The 25,794-nt window shown below is 44.0% G+C and overlaps 1 protein-coding gene across 1 annotated transcript in view; it reads left to right on the top strand.

The window, feature by feature from the left end:
• Positions 1-436: 436 nt before the first annotated feature.
• ADAMTS18 (ADAM metallopeptidase with thrombospondin type 1 motif 18) overlaps positions 437-25,794 on the top strand; it is a 156,968-nt gene continuing 131,610 nt past the window's right edge. The window contains exons 1-3 of the mRNA XM_060130062.1: positions 437-526; positions 620-710; positions 3,619-3,935. Of these exons, the coding sequence (XP_059986045.1) occupies positions 437-526; positions 620-710; positions 3,619-3,935 (498 nt within the window). The remainder of the gene's footprint in view (positions 527-619; positions 711-3,618; positions 3,936-25,794) is intronic.

Below are 25,794 nucleotides of genomic sequence, written 5' to 3'. Positions count from 1 at the left end.
GGGGCTCGGACGGGCCCGGGAGCCGCTGGTCGCCAATCACCGTGCGGTGGAGAGGCGGGCGCTCGGCTCCGGCGCGCTGGGGGAGCCAGCTGGCTCTGCTGGCCCCGGGAGCCTCAGACGCTCACCCCGACACAGACAGACGCACGGACGGGAGGGCAGGCGCGAACAGAGTCCCCCGGCCGTCTGCGCTCGGAGGCGCGCGCCAGCCCTGGTCCGGGGCTCCCCCGTGCCGCCTCCAGGAGCCGCAGGCGGCGCTGTGCAGGCCGGCGCCGGCGGGAGGGAGGGCGCGCGAGCTGCCGGAGCCGGGGAGGCCCGGCGCTCCCGGCCCGCGATGTGAGCGGCGGCGGCTCCCACCTGGCGCCGCACCTGGAGCGCCGCGCTCCGGGGCGGCGGGGAGGATGTGCGCCGCCCGCAGCCGCCGCGCCCGCACCTGACCATGGAGTGCGCCCTCCTGCTCGCGTGCGCCCTCCCCGCCGCCCGCTCGGGCCCGCCGTGGGGGCCGGCGGGACGGGGGCGCGTGGCCAAGGCAGGTGCCCGGCGGGGAGGCGCCGATGGCGGGTGGCCGGGGACCCCAGCCCCGCCGCGCCCCTCACGCACGGTGTCACCTTTTCTCTTGCAGGCGCTCCAGCTCTGCTGCCTTTGCTGTGCGTCGGTCGCCGCAGCCTTAGCCAGTGACAGCCGAGGCGGCGGCGGCAGCGGATTAAACCACGGTTCGTATTCGCCCCCCCGCCCCCACCCCGCAGAAGGGCTTCTCCAGGCACTTTGTCCTTTCCTTCCCCCCAAAGAGAGAAAGGGCAGACGAGGCCACCCCTCCCCCCCACGTGGCAGGTGTGCGCGCGTCCTGGAAACGGTTCCTGTTTGGAGAGGGGGATGTGGCCCGGACTCTGAACTTATCGGAAGAATCAGTGCCTCAAGCTGCAAGTCACATAAATGAGAAAACAATACTTTCCCTCGTTCACAGACGGCTGGTTTAAAAAAAAAAAAAATCCGTGCTGTGGTGAGAAATTAGAAAGTGAGTGGATATTGACTAGGTAGCTGGTATCAAAGGGCACCGTCCTCATCTCCTTCCTCTTCCGGGAAAGGACATGCCCCCTTCTTCCCCCATCTTCTTTCCTCCCCCATCTTCCTTCCCCCCCTTCACTCCTGTCCCCTTTCTCCCTTTCCTTCCTTCTTTCTCCCTTTTCTCTTCTCTCGTATCATTGATTCCCAAAGATCACTTTTAGAGAAAGGAAAGCAGGTAGCCTCTGGTGGGGGGGCGAGGGGGTTTGCTTTATCTCCTTTGAAGTTCCCTCGCTTCAGACTTCCAGAACACTCTTTACTTCTGTCATTTATTAACTTCTCCCTGGCACCTGGAAGGAAAATCCTTGTTTCCATTGTTCCCATGGGCTACTGGAGAACAGCTGATTCCTGATCCAAGGTTTCTATAGCAAGACCTTGATGTCTAGCTGGGGTTTTATCATTTTTTAGTCTTGCAGGGTTATCTCCTCCTCTCAGGGGACCAGGGATCATACTGGGGAGAGGGGGGATGGCAGAGTCATGGAGAAAGGCTGTGCCGCCAGGGAGTGGGTGAGTGAGGGGACAGGGGAGAGCCAGGAATTTGCCCTTGAGAAATTCGCCTTTTGTCCAACCAGAAAAGCTGGCTGCAGTTTCTAAAACAACCCCTCATTGTTTCATCAGGGCCAAATGGCTGGAGGTCCCCTCCATTCCAGCTACCACCTGTAAAGACCTCATCTTTAGGTAGCCCCTGAGCCGATTAATCAGATCACTCACTACAGGGGCCCTGACTGCCCCTCTTCCCATCAAGGACTGAATATTACCATCAGCTTGCTTGTTCATTCTCCCCTTGGAAACAAACTAGTAGCAGGTGTCTGGGTGGGGGGCTTTGCAGGCTGATTCTGCAGACCGCTGGCTGGATAAGGCTTCTGCGTGTTCTCCCAGCTAAGAGCAGGCAGAGTTTCAGATGGCTTTGGTCAAGGAGGTAAGAATCAACTTACAGAGACTGTGTCTGAGCACATGTCAGGGATGCTTTTTACAATTAGGTTTTAGTATGGGGGAGGGAGAAGGTGGTTTGTCCCTAAGAAAAAGCTGTGTTTAATCAAAAGCCACATACCAGGAAAACGGCAGAGTAGCAATTTTAAAGAGAAGAGAAATCATGTATATCCCACTCAGTTTTTTTAAGGTTAAGAGAAAAACATGTTTTTCAATTGCTTTTTAATATGCATGTCAATTAGATAGTATTTCTAGTTAAAGGAGTGAAGAAGAAAATGGGGGAGAATGGCAAGAACATTGTAAGAATGAATTTCTCAAGCAATATGAGTAACAGATGGTTCATAGACAGAACATAGTTGAAAATTATTGCCATATTGGGATTTTTTTTTTTTAATGTAGGACCAATTAGAATATCACTCGTTGATCCCTGCTAGCTACAGGGCTTCTGTTCATTCCTTAGCTTTTTTCTTTCTTTTCTCTTCTTGTTTTTTTTTTCCTTTTTTCTTTTTTCCGGTTGTTGACTATTTTCGGAAAAGGGAAATTCCTCTTGCTTTTCCTCCTCCAGTAACCAAGGACCCAAGTGACTCAAACATGCCTCTTGGTTATTCAGAATCTTTCTAAACACGGTCCAAATTAGTTTCCCATTCTGTGCCTAGAAAGTGGAAATACAGAGCGTTTTTTAATGCGCAGAGGGCATATTCCAGATCATCTTGTGGGATGATACTTTTCATTTTCAATGTCGTGTGATAGAAAACAGTTTGCTAGCCTCGTTTTTTCAAGCAGCAAATTGTTGTTTAACTTCTCTTCTCTGGGACAAGCAGTAATTAGCGCTGCTCTAGGGAGCAACAGTGAAGGTATTTTTAAACACGTCTTTCCAGGTGTCCCCTGATCTGACACGCCCCCACCAACATGTCTGAGCAATTTTCAGCAACAGACTGTAGTGGGAAGTTCTGACAATTTCGAGGCATTTTTATGTATCCACTCTATTTTATACTTACAATTAAATGGAATTGTCCCAGGGAAAGCTCGTTTGTAAAACGCTGAGTGATACAAGTGCTGGAGTTTTATTATCACATATAATTAATATTGGAAACATAAAACTACAGTTACTTGTTAATTACCTGAGAATTCATCTCAAGTTACTCAGTGCTGTGAGTTACATTTGAAATTTAAACTCTGTCCCCCCCACCCCAATGCTCCCAATGTAGTTTAAGCACAAAGGTATCATCTTGGAAAAAAGTGTTCCTTTCTTGGCTTTGTGGTTTTTATAGTTATTAATACGGTCTCCCCCAAATCAATTTTTACGTATGGATGACTCTATGACTAATATATAAAAAGTCCATCTCTCTCTGCAGACCATGAGAGTTGCGGCATTTTCCAGAAACATTCTTGACGTTCTACAAGATGGTGCTTGACTTACAGTTTCTGTAGGAATTGCTGTGGCAGAGCTAATTGTCAAGATCACACAATTCTCCTCGTCATGAGCTGCTCTGAATTATAGGTAGTTTAGGTGCGAGGCAATAGAACAAGTACCTTTCAGCTGTGTGTTGCTCTTTGCCAGCCTTTTGGAAGGGGACCCTCGGGCACGGCGGGCCGTGGGTGCTGACAGCGAAACCTTTCCCATTGCAGATTACGTCTTTGTCACGCCGGTAGAAGTGGACTCGGGCGGGTCATATGTTTCACACGACATTTTGCACAGCGGCAGGAAAAAGCGGTCGGCGCAGAATGCCAGCAGCTCCCTGCATTACCGATTTTCAGCATTTGGACAGGAACTACACTTAGAACTTAAGCCCTCGGCAATCTTGAGCAGTCACTTTATTGTCCAGGTACTTGGAAAAGATGGTGCTTCAGAGACTCGGGAACCCGTGGTGCCAAGATGTTTCTATCAGGGATTTATCAGAAACGACAGCTTGTCCTCCGTCGCTGTGTCTACATGTGCCGGCTTGGTAAGCACCCCCTACTCCCTCTTTCCTGTGTTTTGTATAACTGGAACGAACAGATGTCTGCAATCCTAAGTGCTCCTGCAGCCAACTCCACACATTCACACTGTCAGCTTTGATACGTATAATATTCTCAATTGAATTAATCTAATCTGCTCCCAGAAAAAGAAAATCTATCTAAAAGAACTTTAATTACCATTTAGAACGTTCTTTTGATGTTTAATGGTCTGGGCCTCTTCATTTTCCATGTTTGAGACGATCCCCCAAGGAAATTAATGTGATGGATGCCATTCGCTTTGGAAAGTCTTGAGAGACCAGGCTTTATATAAATCTAACAAGCTGCGTGCCTCCACAGTGCTTTGAAACAGGGAAAACCGTGTTTAATGCAAAAGTGTGTTCACTGCCCTGGGAAGCCCAGCCTTCCCTGTGGAAGGGAGGCCTCTTGTTTTCTTTCAACTCATCTGTTCACGTTGTCCTGCTCACATAAGGCGTCCTTTCTGAGTGTGATGTGGTGTGTTCAGGGGCTGGTGGGATTACGTGTGGCATCCAGGAAGGCAGGACCCTTAAAAAGATTTGGGACAAGCGTTATTTCCTCTTGTGTAATCCTCAGCTGTTGGGCTCGAGATCAAGAATATTGGTATAAATGATGCTTGTCTCAGGATTCAGTCATCTGTGAGACAATAAATGGTGATCTGGGTCGATTTCATCTTGTGTTGCAACTGAGAAGTGTCTGTAACTGACAGAAGAGTTTGTGTGTGTTCAGACACACCATGGTCATGCTCTGGCGTGGCTAGAAGAAGGAAAATGTGAGAAAGCCCAGCTGAGGATGTAGTTAGTGTGATGTACGTGATACATTGTGACCGAGCAAGAGAGAGGGGCTCAGGCGCTGGTGAAGGAAGACTCCCGTGTTCTTGGCTAGCTGAAACTTTATTATTTAACTTTTTTGTTTTCATATTGTGACTTGACCTGTAGTTAAAATCTTTTATCACAACCAGAGTTACGATATTTTTTCGTATGGTCTTTAAACTATAGAGTGAAGCAAAGATTTAACAATTCCTGGCTAAGCTGGATCTGTTTAAATGAGCAATATGGCTTACTAGTGACCTATATGTTCTAAGATAGTTACACGCACGTAGGCAGCCCACACACACGTGAATATATCTTGTTTTTGTTGTTTGGTTGGTTTGGTTGTCATGAGTCTCCTGCTCGTTTGGGAACGTTCTCCTCTTTTCCCTCTCTTCTATCTATTCCAGTATCCTTATGTCTTCAGAAGGAGGTTAGGCCCTCCATCACAGTGGCTTAAACTATCCCATTCCAGATAACCCAGTGGTGAAGAGTAGTCTGTCCAAGTCTGTCCAAGTAGTCTGTCCAAGCAGCCCTTACTAGTAGGACCTCGGGCAAGTTATGAATCTCTCTGTGTCTCAGTGTCTCTCTCTCTACAATGGGAATAACAAGAGGGTTTACAGCACCGTGGGGATAAAGTGACTTCCTACATGGAAAGTGCTACAGCAGCTCTTGGAAGGCGCTTAGTCTCCCCGTGGTTAATGCGCTCAATATTCCACTTTCTGTGAGTGATAGGAAATCTGACCAGTTATCCCATATTCATAGATGTTAGGTGGTTTCTCCTAAGAAGGAGATTCACTTTTGAACAGGGAATGACCACTTAACACAAAGAGTGAGGCAAATTAAAAAGTTCCATCTTTGGGCTGAAGGTGAAAGAAGTCATTGGCAACCACATCTGCCCGTGTATAAGGCCGATATAATGTTCTTCTTTGCGTACCAATCTGATTTTTGTTTGTTTTTATCTTTTTAATTCAATTTTTATTTTATATTGGACTGTAGTTGATTTACAATGTTGTTAGTTTCAGGTGTACAGCAAAGTGACTGAGTTATACATATACGTACACATACATGCATTCTTTTTCAGATTCTTTTCCCATATAGGTTATTACTGAATATTGAGTAGGGTTCCCTGTGCTATACAGTAGGTCCTTGTTGATTATCTATTTTATATATAGTAATGTGTATATGTTAATCCCAAGCTCCTAATTTATCCCTCCCCACCACCTTTACACTTTGGCAACCATAAGTTTGTTTTCAAAGTCCGTGAGTCTCTTTCTTGTTTGTAAATAAGTTCATTTGTATCATTTTTTTAGATTCCACATATAAGCAAAATCATATGATATTTGTCTTTCTCTGTCTGACTTACTTCACTTAGTATGATCATCTCTAGGGCCATCCATGTTGCTGCAAATAGCATTTCATTCTTTTTTATAAGGCTGTTATAAATTGAAATCATGAAACTCACAATCTGTTCCTACTTTTCAACAAGCCAGCCACATATACTTAATTAACTTTAGTTCTGTAGGCCTCAGTTTCCTCTCCTGAGCCATGTGAAATTAGTTCTAAGACCACGGCCATCTCTAGGCATCTGAGTCCAATTATCCAATTGTTTGGGCCCATGGGGCATGGGGTAGGGAGAGGATCAAGCTTATCCCCCTTGCATTACCCACCTCCCCAAGTCCCTGCCGAACAGCAGCAAAATACAGACACAGCCATCCTCAATCAAACAATAAGAAAAATAAAACAAGGAAGAGGACAGAGCCACAAATGAGAAGCTGAGACACTGCTCTGTATTGACATCTGTAACTTCTATTGAGGTATAATGTATATACAGAAAAGTGCAAAAATGTATATACAGAAAAATGCAAAAATCGTGGAGTACAGCCTAATGAATTTTTACAAAGTTCACACCACTGTAACCCACAACCAGATCAAACAGGACATTACCAGTGTCCCAGAAGACCCCTACCCCACATCCCCTTCCAGTGACTGTCCACCAGAAGTAACCACTGTCCTAATTTGTCACATACCTTAAGTTCGCCTATTTAAAAATTTTTTATCTAAGAGACGGTCATACAATAATTCCTCTGTATGAATATTCTACATTGTTTCCATCTAATTGTTGGTGGCATTTAAATTGTTTCCGGTTTGGGGCTGTTAGGAGGAGGAATACTAAACATTCTCGTCTATGCCTTTTGGTGAGCTTATGGACACATTCTGTTGGAAACATACCAAAGACTGAAGTTGCTGGGTCATAGGTTAATATATATGTTTTCCCTAAAGCAAAATAGCGAGCAGTGTGGTCAGTGTTCGTTTGTTGGTTTTGCGGCTAACCCTTATACAGGCAGCGCTCACCCTAAGCAGGGAGAGCGGCACCGCCCAGCTCCTTCCCCAGGAACTGCACTTACCGCTCTTTTCCTAGATTCAGCCAAACGGCTTTTCAGAGTGGTTGCACTGATTTACACGGCCATCAGCAGTGGATAAGAGTTCCAGTTGCTCCACATTCTCATCAACACTTGGCTGTTGTCTGTCTTTTCCATTTCTGCCACTCCCATTGATGGATGTGAAGCAGTATCACACAGTGAGTTTAGTTTGCATTGTTCTGATGGTTAATGAAGTTGAGTATCCTTTCTTATGCCTACTGGCCACTTGTATACCCTCTTTTGTGATACCATATATGGACAAGAAGTATTATACAGGTTTTCCCTGTTATCTGAAAGTAGAGTGTCCCTATGAAGTCTTTCGTAAGCCAAAATGACAAAAGCAAAGAAGCAATTACCTTAGGACACATCTTGGCAATGAATGCACAAAATAAACGGACATAAAGCACAAGTGCTCACAGACGTAGTTCAGAGCTACAGTGGCTTGATGCAGAGGTTCTTAGTGCAGTTCCTGGGGAAGGAGCTGGGCGGTGCCACTCTCCCTGCTTAGGGTGAGCGCTGCCTGTATAAGGGTTAGCTGCAAAACCAACCAACGAACACTGACCACGCTGATCGCTATTTTGCTTTGGTTTTTTTCCCATAAAAACGAAAATCCTCTTCGTATTTCTTTTGGTTAGCAAAAACCAGGTGCTAATTGGGTTTTCCATAAAAGCAAAGTGACATAAAGCAAACTTGCGAAAGTGGAGGACTCCTGTATATGTTTTCAGCCCAAACTGTGGTGCTTTTTCCTTTCTTTGTGAAGAGAAACAAGGCTTCTGAGCAAAAACACCTTTGCCAACTTAGCATCTTTGATATCATGGCTTTGCATCTCTAACGATGCATTGACCTGCATATGAAACACTGTTGAATAGCAATAGTGAACTCTGGGAAATCACTGGAGGCTCCACATTGAAGAATCTCTTCTCTAGGCCCATTGAGACATGGGGATGGAGGAAAATCATCACTCCAGGAGGAAGAATTTTTCCTTCTAGCTACCCAGAACCCACGAACACTGCTCACCTTCTTTGGTCAGACAGGGGGTTTCTAAAGTGAATTAGCAAGTGCTGTAATGCATTCAGAATAGAATAATTCAAGGCTTCAGGAGATGGGCAGGTCTCTAACATGCTTGGTGGACGGGCAGGTCTCTTACACGCGTGTCAGAGTTCACAAGCCGGAAGAGATAAACGACTCTTCTGGCATGAATACAGAAACTGGCATGAGGTGAAGGAGACTGAGATGAATCTTCTTTCACCTGAAGTGTCTCCGTTGGTGTTTCCCCGAGACGGGGGCTGGCAACTGGCATCAGAGTGACTTTCAAGGTTCTAGCAATTTCCTAGTGTGCATCAGTGTGTATTAAAAAAGTGAGAAGTCCCCTTTAGATAATAGAGTACTGACAGGAAAGCTAACCATTAACTTGACTTGGTAGGGAAACTCCAAGAGCGAGCGGGAGAGGGTGGAGGGGTTCTAATAGTGAAATATATTTGCATACATACATATTCCGGTTAGGATTTCTCCGGCAGGGAATTCAGTAATTCAGAATTAAACTATACTCGAAATAGTCTCTTAAAATGTACCCCCCACACACGATGGGTCTCATTTTATTCAGGAGTTAAGTAGGCAGTTATTTACTTGGAATAATCCATTAAACAGGAGTTGCAAACTTCCACGAGCGAATCCTGCCTACCGTTATGTCTGGAGGGGGTGTTCTTTAAAATTTTTGTTGGAGTATAGTTGCTTTACAATGTTACGTTAGCTTCTAGTGCACAGCGAAATGAATCAGCCATACATATACATATATCCCGTCCCTTTTGGATTTCCCTCCAATTTAGGACACCACCGTGCATTAAGTAGAGTTCCCTGTGCTCTACAGTAGGTTCCCCTCAGTTGTCTATTTTATACATAGTATCAATAGTGTACATGTGTCAATCCCAATCTCCCAATTCCTCCCACCCGTCTCCTTTCCCCCTTGGTATCTGTACATTTGTTCTCTATGTCTGTGTCTCTATTTCTGCTTGGCAAATTAGGTCATCTATAAGATTTTTCTAGATTCCACATATATGCATTATTATACATTTGTTTTTCTCTTTCTGACTTCACTCTGTATGACAGTCTCTAGATCCATCCACGTCTCTACACATGACCCGATTCCGTTCCTTTTTATGGCTGAGTAATATTCCATTGTATATATGCACCACGTCTTCTTTATCCATTCCTCTGTTGACGGACATTTAGGTTGCCTCCGTGACCTGGCTATTGTAAATAGTGCTGCTATGAACATTGGGGTTGCATGTGTCTTTTTGAATTATGGTTTCCTCTGGGTATATGCCCAGTAGTGGGATTGCTGGGTCGTATGGTAGTTCTATTTGTAGTTTTTTAAGGAACCTCCATACTGTTTTCCATAGTGGCTGTATCAATTTACATTCCCACCAACAGTTCCCTTTTCTCCACACCCTCTCCAGGATTTATTGTTTGTAGATTTTTTGATGATGGCCATTCTGACCAGCGTGAGATGATACCTCATTGTAGTTTTGATGTGCATTTCTTTAATGATTAATGATGTTGAGCATCTTTTCATGTATTTGTTGGCCATCTGTATGTCTTCTTTGGAGAAATGTCTGTTTAGGTCTTCTGCCCATTTTTGGATTGGGTTGTTTGTTTTTTTGATATTGAGCTGCATGAGCTGCTTGTATATTTTGGAGATTAATCCTTTGTCAGTTGCTTTGTTTGCAAATATTTTCTTCCATTCTGAGGGTTGTCTTTTCGTCTTGTTTATGGTATCCTTTGCTGTGCAAAAGCTTTTAAGTTTTTGTTTGTTTGTTTGTTTTTGTGCTGTATGCGGGCCTCCGGCCCCTCCTGCTGCGGAGCACAGGCTCCGGATGTGCAGGCCCAGCGGCCATGGCTCACGGGCCCAGCCACTCCGCAGCATGTGGGATCCTCCCGGACCGGGGCACGAACCCGCGTCCCCTGCATCGGCAGGCGGACTCTCAACCACTGCGCCACCAGGGAAGCCCCTGCTTTTAAGTTTTTTAAATTTTGAATGCCTTTCAACAGGAACAAGCTCTCTCCAGCTCACCACTGCCCCCTATGCCTGGCTGCCTTACACCCTGTGAAGGTTATGTAGGTTTGCAGAACTTTGTCCCAGAATCTCAGGGTTGCAGATGAGCCCAATCTAATCACTCTCTGCCATGCACGTTCTTTTGACCATACCCAGCATCTCCTTGACCACCATGTTGATGAAACTGTCATTACATCCAGGAAGCCTATGCCATTGTCAGGAGACCCTTCATCTTGATGTTGACATACAACCTGCCTTCTTATGACTTTCACCTGTATTTCTTAATTTCGTTGTCTGGGATGCTAGGACAAACCTTTGTCTTTCTTCCTACATACTAGGAGATCTCAAAGACCCTCTTGCCCCCAATTTTTCTACCTCGGCATTCCTTTTTCGGGAAGACGGTAATTTTCAGAGTGTGGTCAGCTGGATTAGCTTAACTTGAGGTGTTGAAAATGTCAATATCTCTACATACAACAGAAGGTCAGGGAGGCTGGGCCCAGGAGTACGTATTTTTAATTCTCCAAGTGATTCTAATATGTATTAACATTAGAGAACCATTGGATTAAGACATTGGACATATAGGCAAGTTTTTTTTTTTCTTAATTGCTGTTGGTTTGACAGACTGAGCCCATTTCTGCAACTTAGTAGAAATGTCACATTTGGAGAACTGACCGGAAAGATACATTGAATGACTGTCATTCAGGTATCGATGGGCTTCTGTTATGTCAGGCACTGTTCAGGGCACAGGGTGGAAGAAGCTGCAGGCAAGGTGGATGCTGTCTTTCGTGTCACTGGATTTCATTCTAAGGGAGCAATGGAGTGGTGATGTTAGACCGAGAAATGCTATTTTATTTTGAACCAGGCTGTGATGCAGCAGAGCCCTGGAACAAAGGGTTCATGGAGTATGGTTTTAGATTAGGGTGTTAACAACTCAGAAATGTCCTATGTTAAAGACATTTGCTTAACTGTTTAAAAAGCTTCCCTAACTTATTTGACTGTGGAAACTTTTTTTCAAGGAACCTCTCTTCATAGTCTGCTAGTGACAAGAAAATCACCAAAGCACTAATTCCCCAAAGAGGTACTATGATATTATGTATTGATTTCTAACTCAGAGGTATTCCAGCCATAAAAGGGTTTTATGACCCTAGAAGTGGTATCATGGTCATATATGCCGATAAGATTCGGGAAACTTTTATTAAGCAAATGTCTTTGCTCTAATACATTTCTCACCTTCTAATGTGCCTTGGGAAGCTCCAAGCGGGGGAATTTTGATACTAATTCGACTGCTTCCCCATCCCCTCTTTTAAGCCATGCTTCCGTCCACAACTTGCCCAGGGTTCCATGGTTCACCACGAAAGAACAATTCTTAGGTCTGAGATTATTTGTACTTTATTGGTACCAGATGAATCCAGCTACCGCGTACGTCTTCCAGTTGGGAAAACGCACCTCTTGCTTAAACTCTGGACACTCAGCTCCAATGTGAAGATCAAAGCAAGAGGCATGCAAAAATGCCACCCCTATAGCATTTGTGCCCAGATCTGTGATACGTGGGTGCTTTGCCTCTGATTAATCACCTCAGCAGGGGGCCCAGCTGGCGGGAGTGGTAGAGAGCTGTGCTGTCCCTTTGGCATCTTCTGTCCAGTCTCTGATTAGGATCCAGCCTCAGCATCACATCAGGGGCTCAGAGTGGAATATGTACCACGAAATCCCTCCAGCCTTGACTGCCGATGCACCGTCCAATTCTGTCCCTTGGTTTTCCTTCCTTTCCTTTTGCTTTGTCTGTAACAATTAAACCATAAGTGGTGTTTCTCTTCCATGGCTGGCTGCCCTAATGTCCCCATTGTCTCTTTCTTAGTGGTGGCCTTTTCGGACTCCGACGGCAGGGACCCGTTCTCCGGAGAGCCTAGGTCCCTGAAAGGAGCTTTGGTAGCAGTTGGTTTCAATAGGCGGTAGGGGAACACTTTGATCTCCTTGTTTTTCAGAAGTATTTTATGACTCAGAAAGCTCCGCCATTGAGTTGTCTGTTGCTGGTCGCTGGCTGCCCGGTAGTCTTTAGAAAGATTTCCATTCATAAAAGGGCTGAAGTTAAATGACCTTAGTCCAGACAGGCAGAAAGAACGCAGGCTCTCCTGCTTTGTGGGGCCTCGTTAACCAGCAGAGGTTTGCTGCGTGACACACACCCCCTTGGCACTTTTTGGTCACTTGACAGGATCACGTGAGGTTAAGGATTAGACTGGGTTCTATTTACAAGTTTTTGGACACAGGCTGACCCAAATCAGAGATGTTTTCTTAGGTTATGCCTTGTTTCATCAAGGGTAAAAAGATTTTTTTTTTTCCTCTTTCCTGTATGCTCCTTTCAGACATGATGTGTGAAGATGATTATTTGCTCATAACAACACTTTTAGCAAAATGCCAGGCAGTCTTTTTTTAAAAAAATTGCCAAGGTGTTCTGATGACGGGATTTATGATGTATACTAACGTGGAAATGCCTTTGAACTTAGCTTTCAGTCTCCAATCCTAAGTTTTGTTTTTAATCACTAAAGACTCTTAAAAACAATTACAAAGAAAAATCTAAAAGATCAGGATTCATCATTTTGGCAACTGTGTAAAGTATCTTGTGAGTTTTATAGATACTTTGACTGTGTCGTGTTTCCTGAGTACCAGTGTCTCTCTAGAAAAATTCACTTCTCTGTGAAGACTAGGAAGGGTGTTGTATATTGAACTACTTCTTTGTGTTACTTTGATATTTAAAACAAATGTAAAGTTCTTTCATCCTAATAAAGCATATCTAGGTTTCATTGAACAAAAAACAAACAAAAAAACCCACCAGGGTTCTTGCCAGAGAGCGGGACCCCCAGGCTGATTTGAAGGGTGCTCTCGTGGGAGGGTGAAAGGCTGATCCTTTCTCCCCATGCTCTCTGCCTGTTAGAGGATGGCCACTGAAGCTCAGTCTCCCCGAAGGCCAGAATTGTGAATCTTGGGCTCTGCACCTCAGTTTTCTCATCTGTAAAGAGATGAGAAATGGGCAATGGTAACTCCCTCTCTCAGGATTGTGACGAGCTGTGAATGAACTCTCTCCTCGATTATTCTTTTCATTGTTGTTTGTTTTTTTATTGAGTTATAGTTGGTATACAATATTATAAAGTTACAGATGTTCACTATAGTGATGCACGATTTTTAAGGGTCATCCTCCATTTATAATTATTATAAAATATATATATATATAAAATACTCCATTTATAATTATTATAAAATACTGGCTGTATTCCCCATGTTATACAATATATCCTTGTAGCTTATTTTATATGTAATAGTTTGTACCTCTTACTCTCCTACCCTTATATTGCCCCTCCTCCTTTTCTCTCTCCACTGGTAACCACTCGTTTGTTCTCTGTATCTGTGAGAGTTTACTTCTTTCCGTTATATTCACTAGTTTGTTGTAGTTTTTAGATTCCCTGTGTAAGTGATACCATACAGTATTTGTCCTTCTCTGTCTGACTTACTTCACTTAGCATAATACCGTCCATCCATGTTGCTGCAAATGGCACAATTTCACTCTTTTTCAGTAGTATTCCATTGTGTGTGTGTGTGTGTGTGTGTGTGTGTGTGTGTGTGTGTGTGTGTAGATACACACACACACACATCTTCTTTATCCATTCACCTGTTGATGTACATTTAGGTTGCTTCCGTATCTTGGCAATTGTAAATCATGCTGCAGTGAGCGCTGGGGGTGCGTGTGTCTTTTTGCATTACTGTTGTTGCTTTCAGATATAGACCCAGGAGTGGAATTGCTGTGTCATATGGTAGTTCCTTGATTATTCTTGACTTTGGTCTCTGAGAGGGTCTAGGAAGGAAACGGTAATTGAAGCTCCTGCCCTGGAGCCTTTTCGAGCTCGTCAGAACAGGAAATGAGCCCTTGGATGTTGGCAATCGTCCTGGTGAGAGTCCTGGGGGTTTTGTGGGGGAAGGTAACCACTACTTGATCAACTGTGAAGACATAAAATGAGAGGAAGATAAAGAATCAAAGAGGAAGGAGCAAAGAAATCGATAAAGATGGGCATCAAGGTGCATAAGATAAAGCAGGGCAGTGTAATGTAATGCTACACTGCAGGTAATGTAGTGTAATTACAGGTAATGTAGTGTAATGCTTTACTGTGTGACCCAGGTCAGATTACTTACCCTCTCTGGGCTTAATTTCTTCACTGGCCAGATGAGGATAACAGTAGTTCCTCCCTCAGGTTTACGGATGCTTAATTGAAACAAAAATGGTCCGTGTACAATGCTAAAAAACAGTGCCTGGCACATAGTAATAACATTGATAGTGTGATAATATATCAAGTAGTAATTGGTATTATCGTAGCAGAATTGGCTAATGCCAATCCACCTTACCACCCACAGACAGTAAAGTTGTAGTCTAGATATTAATAACAGTTTATATTGATTGAGCATGTATTGAATTACTAAAACTGGCGCCATGGGCTTCCCTGGTGGCGCAGCGGTTGAGAGTCCGCCTACCGATGCGGGGGACACGGGTTCGTGCCCCGGTCCGGGAAGATCCCACGTGCCGCGGAGCGGCTGCGCCCGTGAGCCATGGCCGCTGAGCCTGCGCGTCCGGAGCCTGTGCTCTTCAACGGGAGAGGCCACAGCAGTGAGGGCCCCGCGTACCGCAAAAACAAACAAACAAACAAACAAAACTGGCGCCGTGGAGAGGAAGATTCAGCTAAGACACAGATGGAGGCCTTAACGATATTTAATCACCAGTCGGCATATTGCTATTCAAGGTCTAAAGTAGCAATTTTTTTTCTCCCATACGCTTGAAAAAGACTTGGGCACTTTGGAGGGGAAAAAACTATATATATTTAGGCTCCGCTTCTGAACATTCAGTAGGTACTAGGTAGAGCCTGTGTGTCCACTTGAATAAAGGAAAGAAAAGCTTCACAGATGGTTCCGGGGGCACTGGGGTCTGTGAATCATTGTCCTAAAGAAGTCCGCAAAGAACCTTCTCCGGGGAGATAGAAGACTAGTGGAACATGCTTTTGGAGAATTGTTTTTGCTTTTGGAATGCATCACACCTTGTAAGTGTGGTCATTGATGCTCTGACTAGCGTTAGGCACTGTGTGTACTAAGCGGGGGCAGGTAGGGGTGGCTAATGTGAATCCAGGTGTGCAGATGGTTCTTGTTTCTATATTATAGGACTTCTCAGTGGCAAGTATTAGAACAACTCCACCTTGAACTCGGTTAAGCATAAGAAAATATATTTTTTGGCTCTGGGATAAACTTTCTTCTCTCTCTCTCTCTCTCTCTCTCTCTCTCTCTCCCTCTCTCTCCCTCTCTCTCCCCCTCCCTCTCCCCCTCTCCCCGCTCCCTCCTCCTCCCCCTCCCTCCCCCTCTCCCCTCCCTCCCCTTTCCCCCTCCCTCTCCTCCCACCCCCCTTCCTCCTCTTTCCTTCTTCCCCTCCCCCACCTTGTACTAGATGACTAGCTTTCAGCAAGGCTGGACCCAAGCTACCCAATGACATAATCACTGCCCTCTTTCTATCAGTCTTTCAGCTCTCTTTTCTCTTCTATCTTGCCCTTCTGCATGCAGGACCACCCGAATTCCAGACATGATTCAGACGTTTCACTGGGTGCCTGGGTATCTCTTGTGACTTACGGAGCAGTAACTCCGCAGTTGTAACCTATATCATGCGTGAGAACAAGTGGGTGGGGCTCTGGGCTGCATTTGCTCTCTCACCTGTCAGTAAGCCTCACAGGGCCACAGTCAAACCATCTGTGTGTCCAAACAAGACTAAATCGTATTTTGGTTTCTGTATTGGCGTGTGAATTAACGCACAGAAGGAGGTCTGGGATCATGCACTGCAAGCCAAGAGCTCCCCAGTTACCTATCAGTTTGAAGCTCTTTTTGAAGCCAGAGTTGATTCTTTCTGTTGTGTGTGTGCCCTTAGGATGTACATAAATTGTGTTAGCCAGTACTATTTCTGAAGCGCTTTTTTTTTTGGTGGAGAAGTCCTTAAAAATAATGTGTATCTTGGAGTTCCTTATCACGACGTAAGCATCTATCTTATTCTTTTAACTGCTGTATATGTAATCATTCCCTTCCGGTTAATATATTTGTTTCCAGTTTTTTTTTTTGCTGTTGCTGAAAGAGCATGCATATATATGAGTCTTCTTTGTGTGTGTGGCGGGCGGGGGGGGGGTATTTTTATAACATCTTTATTGGAGTATAATTGCTTTACAATGTCGTGTTAGTTTCTGCTTTACAACAGAGTGAATCAGCTGTATGTATACATATATCCCCATATCCCCTCCCTCTTGCGTCTCCCTCCCACCCTCCCTATCCCACCCCTCTAGGTCGTCACAAAGCATTGAGCTGATCTCCCTGTATATGGGTCTTCTTAGTTGCATGCAATTCTATATTTTATGAGAGAGAGAGACAGAAAGACCTACTTTGTGAAAAGCTGAGATGCCAAACGCATATGGGATGTAAGCTATGGCCAGAGATTGACTTGCTGATACTGACATTATCCACCCAATATCACTATCACCTTGGTTGTATAACATGCAGAGTTACTGAGAACTCACTTCATTTCTTGTTTTCCATGAGCCTAAGACAGTGGCTTAGAAAACCAGTTCTCCAGGGGAGCATGTGTGCTGGTAAAATTGCATGGTTTCCCACCATCAACAATAAACAATTTAAGGGAAAATGGTACTGATTAATTCCTGAAGTCCAAGTATAAACAGGCCTAATGTTAACAGTGCACATGAAGGCTCTCCTGACCCAAAATATTTGCCTGGCTTTCCTGCACATCTCTGTCCACAAACCCAGGAGTTCCTCCTCAGTTAGATCAAGTTATTCCCATGGAAGCGCGTTCCCACGGTTTTTCTATCCAGTTACAGGGCCCCGTACACTCAAATACCATAATACAAGTCTGGTGAGAGTGTTCTGTCTGGACTGCACGCTCACCTCTCCTGAAGGGATGCCTTTGATGTATGGAAGGATTTCATGTTCAGCTGAATTCTTTTGATTGCTTATTCATGCCACTGAGCTTTGAAATATCTTATCTGCCCTTATTACCACCACAAGTCAAGGGGGCATGCTTTCTAATATAAATTATAAAGTGCACATCACTAATTTACTAGAAGCCGGCTATGTGCACACCCTCCTTTAGAACCGGCACTTGAAAGGGATTGAGATAAGCTAGTCAAAGGAGATTATCTCTCTCATTATTTACTGAGTTCTCCCACAGCCGAGTGCTGCTTGAGTGTCTGTGGGTTCATTCTGTGACTTTACAATTCCTCAGCTCCCTTTCATATTTTCCTTTGTCACTTCGAGGAGGCGAATGAAGAGTTACCCCAGATGAATTTCTCTGTCGATAAATAATGAACGCAATTTTTATTTCTACCTTGATGGTCGAGTTGAGGTCTGTTGTAGGCAGCACAGAGATGTGGCTGAAAGAAAATGTTACTGAAAAGCGTTCTCACTCTTTAAATATGCTAATGTATTTTCCTAAGGCTTAGTCTTATCTCAGGTTTTACAGTCATTGTTTTCCTGTAAAAGGCACTGAGGTAAGATGAATTCCAGTCCCTTTAAAAGATTCCTTTTGTGCATAAAGCAAATGCTAATTTCTGTCTAATATTATATATTTAGCACTGTCATGTACGATAAAATAATATCTAGATCAGTGAGTCTCAGCCTAGAGAGCTTTAAAAAAATGTAGATGCCCAGAGCCTACCCGAGGCCAATGAAAGCGGAATAGCTGAGGATGAGGCCCAGGTATCTGTGTTTTTAAAAGACTCCCCAGTTGATTCTAATGTGCCGTCAAGTTTGAGGACCCCTGCTCTAGATAAATGTCCTCAGGGGCTTTAGAGATGCTGTCACCTTAGAAATGCCTTGTGCAGTAACTTAAGAAGGCAGGATGGTACGTTAAAATGCACGGGAGTTTTAGAAGTTCATCTCTTTCACTTAAGAGTTACGTGATCTTGGTGAAATTATTCTTTTTAAAGACATTTTATTTTTAATTAATTAATTTATTTTTGGCTGCGTTGGCTCTTTGTTGCTGCGCATGGGCTTTTCTCTAGTTGCAGCGAGCGGGGCTACCCTTCGTTGTGGTGCGCCGGCTTCTCATTGTGGTGGCTTCTCTTGTTGTGGAGCACGGGCTCTCAGCGTGCGGGCTTCAGTAGTTGTGGCATGTGGGCTCAGTAGTTGTGGCACACGGGCTTAGTTGCTCCGCGGCATGTGGGATCTTCCCGGACCAGGGCTCAAACCCATGTCCCCTGCATTGGCAGGCGGATTCTTAACCGCTTCACCACCAGGGAAGTCCAGACATTTTATTTTGAAATAGTTTTAGACTCACAAACAGTTGCAAAGGTAATAGAGAGAGTTCCCATGTATCCTTCACCCAGCTTTGGGACATTATCAAATTATCTGAGAATCTAGTTTCCCTGACTGTAAAGCAGAGATAAAAAAAAAACAAAAACAAAAACAAAAATCAAAAACAACCTTCAAAGTGAAACCGTACACCTAAGGTTGGGACTTGAACCCAGCCGAAACCGACACTGGGACTTGAACCCACTGTCTTTTAATTGAGATCACACACCTGGTCTCAGGACTTAATGAAGCTCCCGTTCTTTCTCTAATTGCAGAAAGAATTCAGTGAGACAAAGTCATAGGTAAGAAGTGGATTTATTTAGAGAGATACACATTCCGTAGACAGAATGTTGTCCATCTCAAGAGGCGAGAACGGCCCTGGGAGAAACACACTCCACAGACAGAGTGTGAGACATCTGAGAAGGCGAGAGTCCCCGAAATATGGATTGGTTAGTTTTTATGGGCTGGGTAATTTCATAGGCTAATGAGTGGGAGGATTATTCCAACTATCTTGAAGAAGAGGCAGAGATTTCCAGGAATTGGGCCACGCCCACTTTTTGGCCTTTTATGGTCAGCCTCGGAACTGTCATGGCGCCTGTGGGTGTGTCCTTTAGCATATGCTAATGTATTACAGTAAGCACATAATGAGGCTCAATTGGAAGTCGGAACTTCTGCCATCTTGAACCTAGTTGGTTCTAACCAATTTATGTTGTATCCTCAAGGGCTATGTCATGCTTTTAGAGGTTGTGCCCTGCCCCCTTCCTTCCTGTTTCAAAAGGGTTACCTTGAGAATTAAATGAGATAATGATAACATATAAAAATTGTGGGAGTAGAATTCTAAATTGGCCCCCAAGCTTCCCAGCCTCTGGTATATGCACACCTTCTCCCAGCGATTTCGATTAACTGCTAATTTAGGTGCTGCTGGGAAGGGATTTTGCAGATGTAATGAAGGCTTCACATCACTTGACCTTAAGACAGGAAGGTTGTCCAGGTAGGTTTGACCTATTCTGTGATCACACAGAATCAGGAAAGGCAGAGAGTTTCATAGCTAGGGGGATTTGACATGTGAAAAATTCTCCATTGCTGGCTTTGGAGGTGGAGGGGGCCACGTGGCAAGGAATGCAGGTGGCCTCTAGCTGACGGCCAGCAGGGAAACGGGGCCTTGGTCCTATAACTAGAAGGGACTGAACTGTGCCAACCATCTGAATGAACTTGAAAGTGGATTCTTTCCCAGAGAAAGGAATGCAGCCTGGCTCAGGCAGAAACCCTGAGCAGAGAACCCAGTCACACTGTGCCCGGACTTCTGACTTGCAGAACTGTGAGCTAATAAATAGGGTTATTTTTAAGCTGCTAACTATGTGGTAATTTGTTCTGTAGCAATAAAAAAACAAATGCAGAAAACGTCTAGAGTGCTTACTCTGTAGCTGGCTCAAGCACACGGTCCCTTCCCTTTGCAGAATCACGGTCATCTGAGATCATCCATCAGCCCCTCATGCTGCCTCGTGGGGCACGTGGGACAGTAGGTCCAAGGAGAAGCAGCAAAAGCCTCCTGCGATTTCACTGTTTACAACTGCGGAGGAAATTGTGATGTGTAGCCCACGGTTTCTCAGGGCACCATTGACGCCATTGAGGCGGGGGGAGGGGAGTTTGCTGTGCATGGGAGGACAGACCTCTACCCACTGGATGCCGGTAACACCCCCCTGGCTGTGTCCAAAAATGTTTCCAGACATGGCCAGGTGTTCCCTGGGGACATCTTTGTGCCCAGCTGAGAACAGTTGGTACAACACAATCACAGACTGGCCTCTTTAATAGAATGCATTCACGTAAGTTTATTTTTTTCAGTGTATATTTGTTGATCTCAATGCCATTAAGAATAATGATTTTAGGTACTTCACCTGCTTTTGAGGAATTTAGCCCAGGAGATCGAGAGGGATGGTATATGGGGACTGGCAGGTGGATCAGGTGGCAGCAGGAAAACCGTCTGGAAGTATATTGAGAGATGTGTATTTGCTTTTGAATTTCACAGTATGCCAATCCAGCCTGCTGAAAATAACTGGATCTCTGAAGGCACAGGGATATATTTATAAGAAAATTGACTCTTGTATTCTTGTGCGGGACGGAGTCTGACCATGTGGATGTAGGTTAGAAATGTGGATTCCGTTTCTGGATTTGCAGCTGAGCTTAGAGAAGAGTTAAATACCCTGTGTGTTCTCTTGATCTATAGGACGGGGGTCAGTGGGCAGTTCTGGGAATGAAGGGAGAATGTCCTCTATGTTTTGTGATCGTGTGTTCAACCCTAGGAACCTTGTAAAAGTATATTCGATTTTTGTATCTACTGCATGGAGTGGGGCAACTTAGTATACATTAACTTCTTAGTACTTGGAGAGGCGAGGTACTTGGAGGTGTTTGGAGAGGTACGGAGCTCTGTTTTAATTGGAATGCTGGGTAAGAAACCTAATTCCCTCATAGTCATAGACTCACCAGCTGACCTGATCGTTGAATCTATTTCTGTCATCCCTTCTTTGAATAGACCCTTCATCTAAGAGTGAGTAGTACATGGGTCCTATGTAATTTGCAACATTCTTTAAATTACTCAACCTCTTTATAAATATACCAGGGAAGCCAAGTCAGGGTCCCTTGGGGGCTTGTATTCTTCGTTCTCAGTAACGAATTGCTGACATTTCTTCTTTCTTTTCTCTCTATTCCTTCCTCTTTCCCACCCATCTACTCATCCTTCTAATCCAAAACATTTATTCCCAGCTTACTGTGTGCCTCAGTCCTATCATAGACTATGGAAATACAAAAATGATAATATGGTTCTTAAATTTTAGGATATTCCAACGTGAGAGTGGGGAGTATTGTGGACAGGAATATAAACACATAAGGACAGTGTAACAACATTAATATAATTGCTAAGGTGTGTTTAAAGAACCATGAGAGCACAAATAAAGTGATGAGACTAATTTTTAATTCGATGGGCAGGCAATTCAAATGATCCCATTAGCCCATGAGGATATATAAATACCAGGTGATCTTATGCACACATCTGTGTAAACTTCATTGCTCACAGGTCAATTCAATACCCAATTCCAGCCACTTCTTACCACCTTCACTGTCGCCACTGTGATCGAAGCCACTCTAATCTGGATTCCCCCCGCAGCTTCCAATCTGATGATTCTCTTACGTTGTGTCCCTATGAGGTGTTTTTCCCAAGTAGCCAGATGATTTCACCTTCCTCTTCTCCACCAGCTAATGGCTTTCCATTACCCACAGTATATAACCCAGATTTCTCACCATGGTCTACAAGGCCCTGTGTGATCTGGCTCCTTTGGCCTGAGGTCCTATATCTTCTCCCATCGTAAACTCTACCCCAGCCCTTCTGATATCTAGGGAAGGAGCAAAGCGCAGCCACAGGAGTGGGGGCCTTTGAACATCCCCAGAGCCCCCCACTCCTGTGATTGCGCTTTGCTCTTCCCCCAGATACTCACCTGTTTTCTTCTGACACTTCAGTGCTCTGTGCAAACGTCATCATTGCAGAAAGTTCCTCCCTGACACCCGGTTACTCTCCCTCCCCCGATCTTGCTTTATTTTTGTTCCTACTCTTTATGCATACTACCTGACTGACTTGTTTACTACCTTGCATATGCTGCCTTCCGCTCTTAAATATCTGTTCCTTGAAGACTGGAGCTTTGTCTCTGCTGTTCCACAGCCGTGCCTCCAGTGGCTAGGATAATCCCTGGCCACTAGTAGACACGCGATTAACATTTGTTATGTGAATGTATGTAATTAATATGCTGGTAATTTAGAAACAGATACATCATTTCTATGTTTGGCATACATCAGGGATTGGATATTTCTTATGCACACATGCATTCATTGGAAAAACTCATCGATTGTGTATCTTTTATATGCAGGTTAGATAATGGAGATTGAGAGAGAGCAGTGGCCACCTATAATTTTTTGTCTGCCCAGCATCTGTTTCCCCAGTCTCTGGTAAAAACATTGAAGTTTTCCTTGGGGACCTACCTTCCTTACCTGTGCCTTGGAATTGGGTGGAGGTGACTTATTTTCCATAGTGACCAGTCAGAACATCAGCTATCCTTGACTACAGTGATTGGTTCAGGGGTGAACATGTAACAGGATCAGAGCCAATAAAATCAATTCTGGGACACCTGGGGGAAGCAGAGAGGATGGAATGTAAGTCCAGAGTTGCAGCCATCTTTACAGCCATCTTTACTATCATCTGTGATGATAGTAGAATCATCACAGCCTTGATGTCCAGTTATGCCTGAAATTAAAATGTGTTGGCCTTTTCATTTGTATGAACCATAAACCGTCACCCCATTTTTTGGATTAATCTAGTTTAACTTTTTTCCCTTTGAAATGAAAGTCCTAACTGTGGCAGGGATGAACAAGCTCTGGACACTTTCTACGAAGAGCTCCTAGACTCCCAGAGAAAATAAGCTTACGGCAACCAGGCATTCAGCATGGAGTAGCCGACAGGTAAATGCAATGGGCAGCTTGCCTACGCGTTTCGTGATCGGCATTTCTTGGGTGTGACGCCCACTGCACAGAGTCTGACTGCCTCTAGAATTGTCAGTATCTGTTCCTTACAGTGCATCTTGGATGCATCATCTAGCTTGTTGATTCACTACTTTATCTGTCAGTTGTCTTTTTACCACACACCTCTCTGTGTCCGCCAACCATGACTGCACAAGGGTTTCAAACAGCCAGTACAAGTGAGCACGTTACGTGCCTGTCAGTGAGCAGTTGGAGGGAGATGGGGCCTCCATGGTTGGCTTAGAGGATGACTTCACACTCTGAAACCACTTTTCATTGATTTCTTGGGACGATGACATGTGGACCGTTATTGTAAAGCAGGAATGGTTATCGATGCATTACGTGGTTCTGCGTTCATACGCCGTTCATTTGTGTCTTTGAAGATGTTTATTTTAATCAATCCAAGTTTAGTCTGCAGGGATTTTTTTTTTTGAAATGATGATAACAGAAGTGGTTTTGTTCACCCCATGAATTCTTCTATGTCTTTTTTATGATGCATAGAATTCCATCTCCTCTTTGCTCCGGCACAGTGCTGTTCGATAGAATATAATGCGAGCCAACGTGTGTAATTACAAATTTTCTAGTAGTCACGTTAAAAAGAAAGTAAAAAAAATGGGTGAGATTTGTGTTGATATTTTATTTGATTTAATCCAGTATATCAAAAATGTTATTTCAAAATATAATCAATACCAAAATTATTAATGAGATATTTTACACGCAGGTCCTTAAAATCCAATGTGGATTTTACAGTTACTGCACATTCATTTCAGACCAGCTACATTTCAAGTGCCTGGTAACAGCTACTGGATTGGACCAGATAGGTGTATTCATCTCCTATCTTGAAGTTTCCTAACATGGACAGTGAAAGCAAACAGTCAGGAAAGATTCCCTTTTCGTTGACTAGTTGGCTAAAATTCCAAATAGTACTTGGAGAACAGCTCCAGTTTTTATTTAGATACTCTCTGGTGTGGACATGTCGATAACTTTGACTCAGAGACGCCTCACCGTTACGTAGTTACGTAGAGAATTGTGCAATCTGATGGCGACAATCAGATTTAAAGTACAGATGTTGAATTAAATATTTCTCTTGAAGATAAGTGAAAGATACTATGTTTCGAAAAATTTCAGAATATACACATGTATTTTCTTCTAATTATACTTGGTCCAAACCTGCTAGTTTAATTAACGTTTGCTCTCTTTTGAATGGAAACCTCTTTATTTCCTCTCATCTTTCTAGTTTGTTTTCATTATAACTTTCTTAGCTATACTAATTAACATATTTAGAAGCCAAAGTAGAATTGGCATTAAAAGATTCATGGTCAGGACATTAAAAGTTAATGTTACATTTCTTATTAGGTTCCCCCTCTTACGGAGGGTTCGGTGGCCAAAGTCATCCAGATCAGTGACGATTCAAAAACCCATTGTATCTGATTTAGAATCATATTTAATGTATCATAAAATGTAGTTACCCCGTTGTATTTCTGCTCCAGTGGATATCTGAGCCCATTTCTGTAGCTGGCAGCGTGACTCCCTGAAGCCAGCGGCTCCCACAGAGAGGCGGGAGCCGTCCTCAGAGGGAAGGGTTTCTCCAGGCCCTGGCCCAGCCGTGGCTTCTCCAGCTGCAGAGTTCAAGCTGCCTGACCCTGGTACTGAGGGTCTAGCCCTTGCTGAGTCCTGCCTGCCTTAGGCCAGAAAAATAATTAATATATACTACATTAATAAATTTAATATATATGATATATTTAATATACAGTATATTTAATACATATATTTAATATGCATTATAACATTGTGTGTATGTATGTTTTTATATTTACATGTGTGTATGTATATATATGGAATTGACTCTTGCATTATTATATATATGTAAGGAAATGGCTGATGCATTATTATATATAACTAAGGGACTGACTCATGCATTATTGTATATATGTAAGGCATTGACTCATGCATGATGAGGGCTTGGAAGTCAAGATTTGGCAGTTAGGCAGCTGAGACCTCAGGGAGCCCATGGGGTGAATTCCAGTCTGAGTCTGAAAGCAGAAAACTGATGTCCCAGCTCAAGGACAGGCAGGCAGAGAGAGCAAGCCCTCCCTTGGTCAGCCTGCAAGAACTGACTGAGGCCTACCCACATTGGGGAGGGCCTTCTGCTTTCCTCAGTCTCCTGTAACTCACAGCTTCATGTCCTCTAGAAACACCCTGGCAAACCCACCCAGAATCACTTTTCTCCAGCTGTCTGGGACCCTGTGGCCGAGGCAAGTTGACGCAGAAAATTCACTGTCACGGGGTCTTTTCACTGTCCTTCGGCAAAGCTGACTTTACACCCCTTCTTCTCACAACATACACCAGCTGTGCTTTCACACTTAGTAATGTGATGATTACAATAACATCCGTCTCCTGGGCTAGATGACAAGTGTCCCTGAGAGTGTGAACTCTGCCTTAAAAATCTTCTTTCTCGTCATTGTATCTCAACGATCTGTTATAGTGCCCAGCACTCACTCTTTCTTCAAATATATATATTCAAGTATAAACATATACAAGTGTTTTTCTGCATTCATAATAGAGTAATATAATCAAATAATACTTTAAGTATTAAAAATATATCCAGGGGCTTCCCTGG

The sequence above is a fragment of the Lagenorhynchus albirostris genome, chromosome 19 (assembly GCF_949774975.1).
Source record: "Lagenorhynchus albirostris chromosome 19, mLagAlb1.1, whole genome shotgun sequence".
NCBI lineage: Eukaryota > Metazoa > Chordata > Mammalia > Artiodactyla > Delphinidae > Lagenorhynchus > Lagenorhynchus albirostris.
This window is presented reverse-complemented; position numbering and strand designations above follow the sequence as displayed.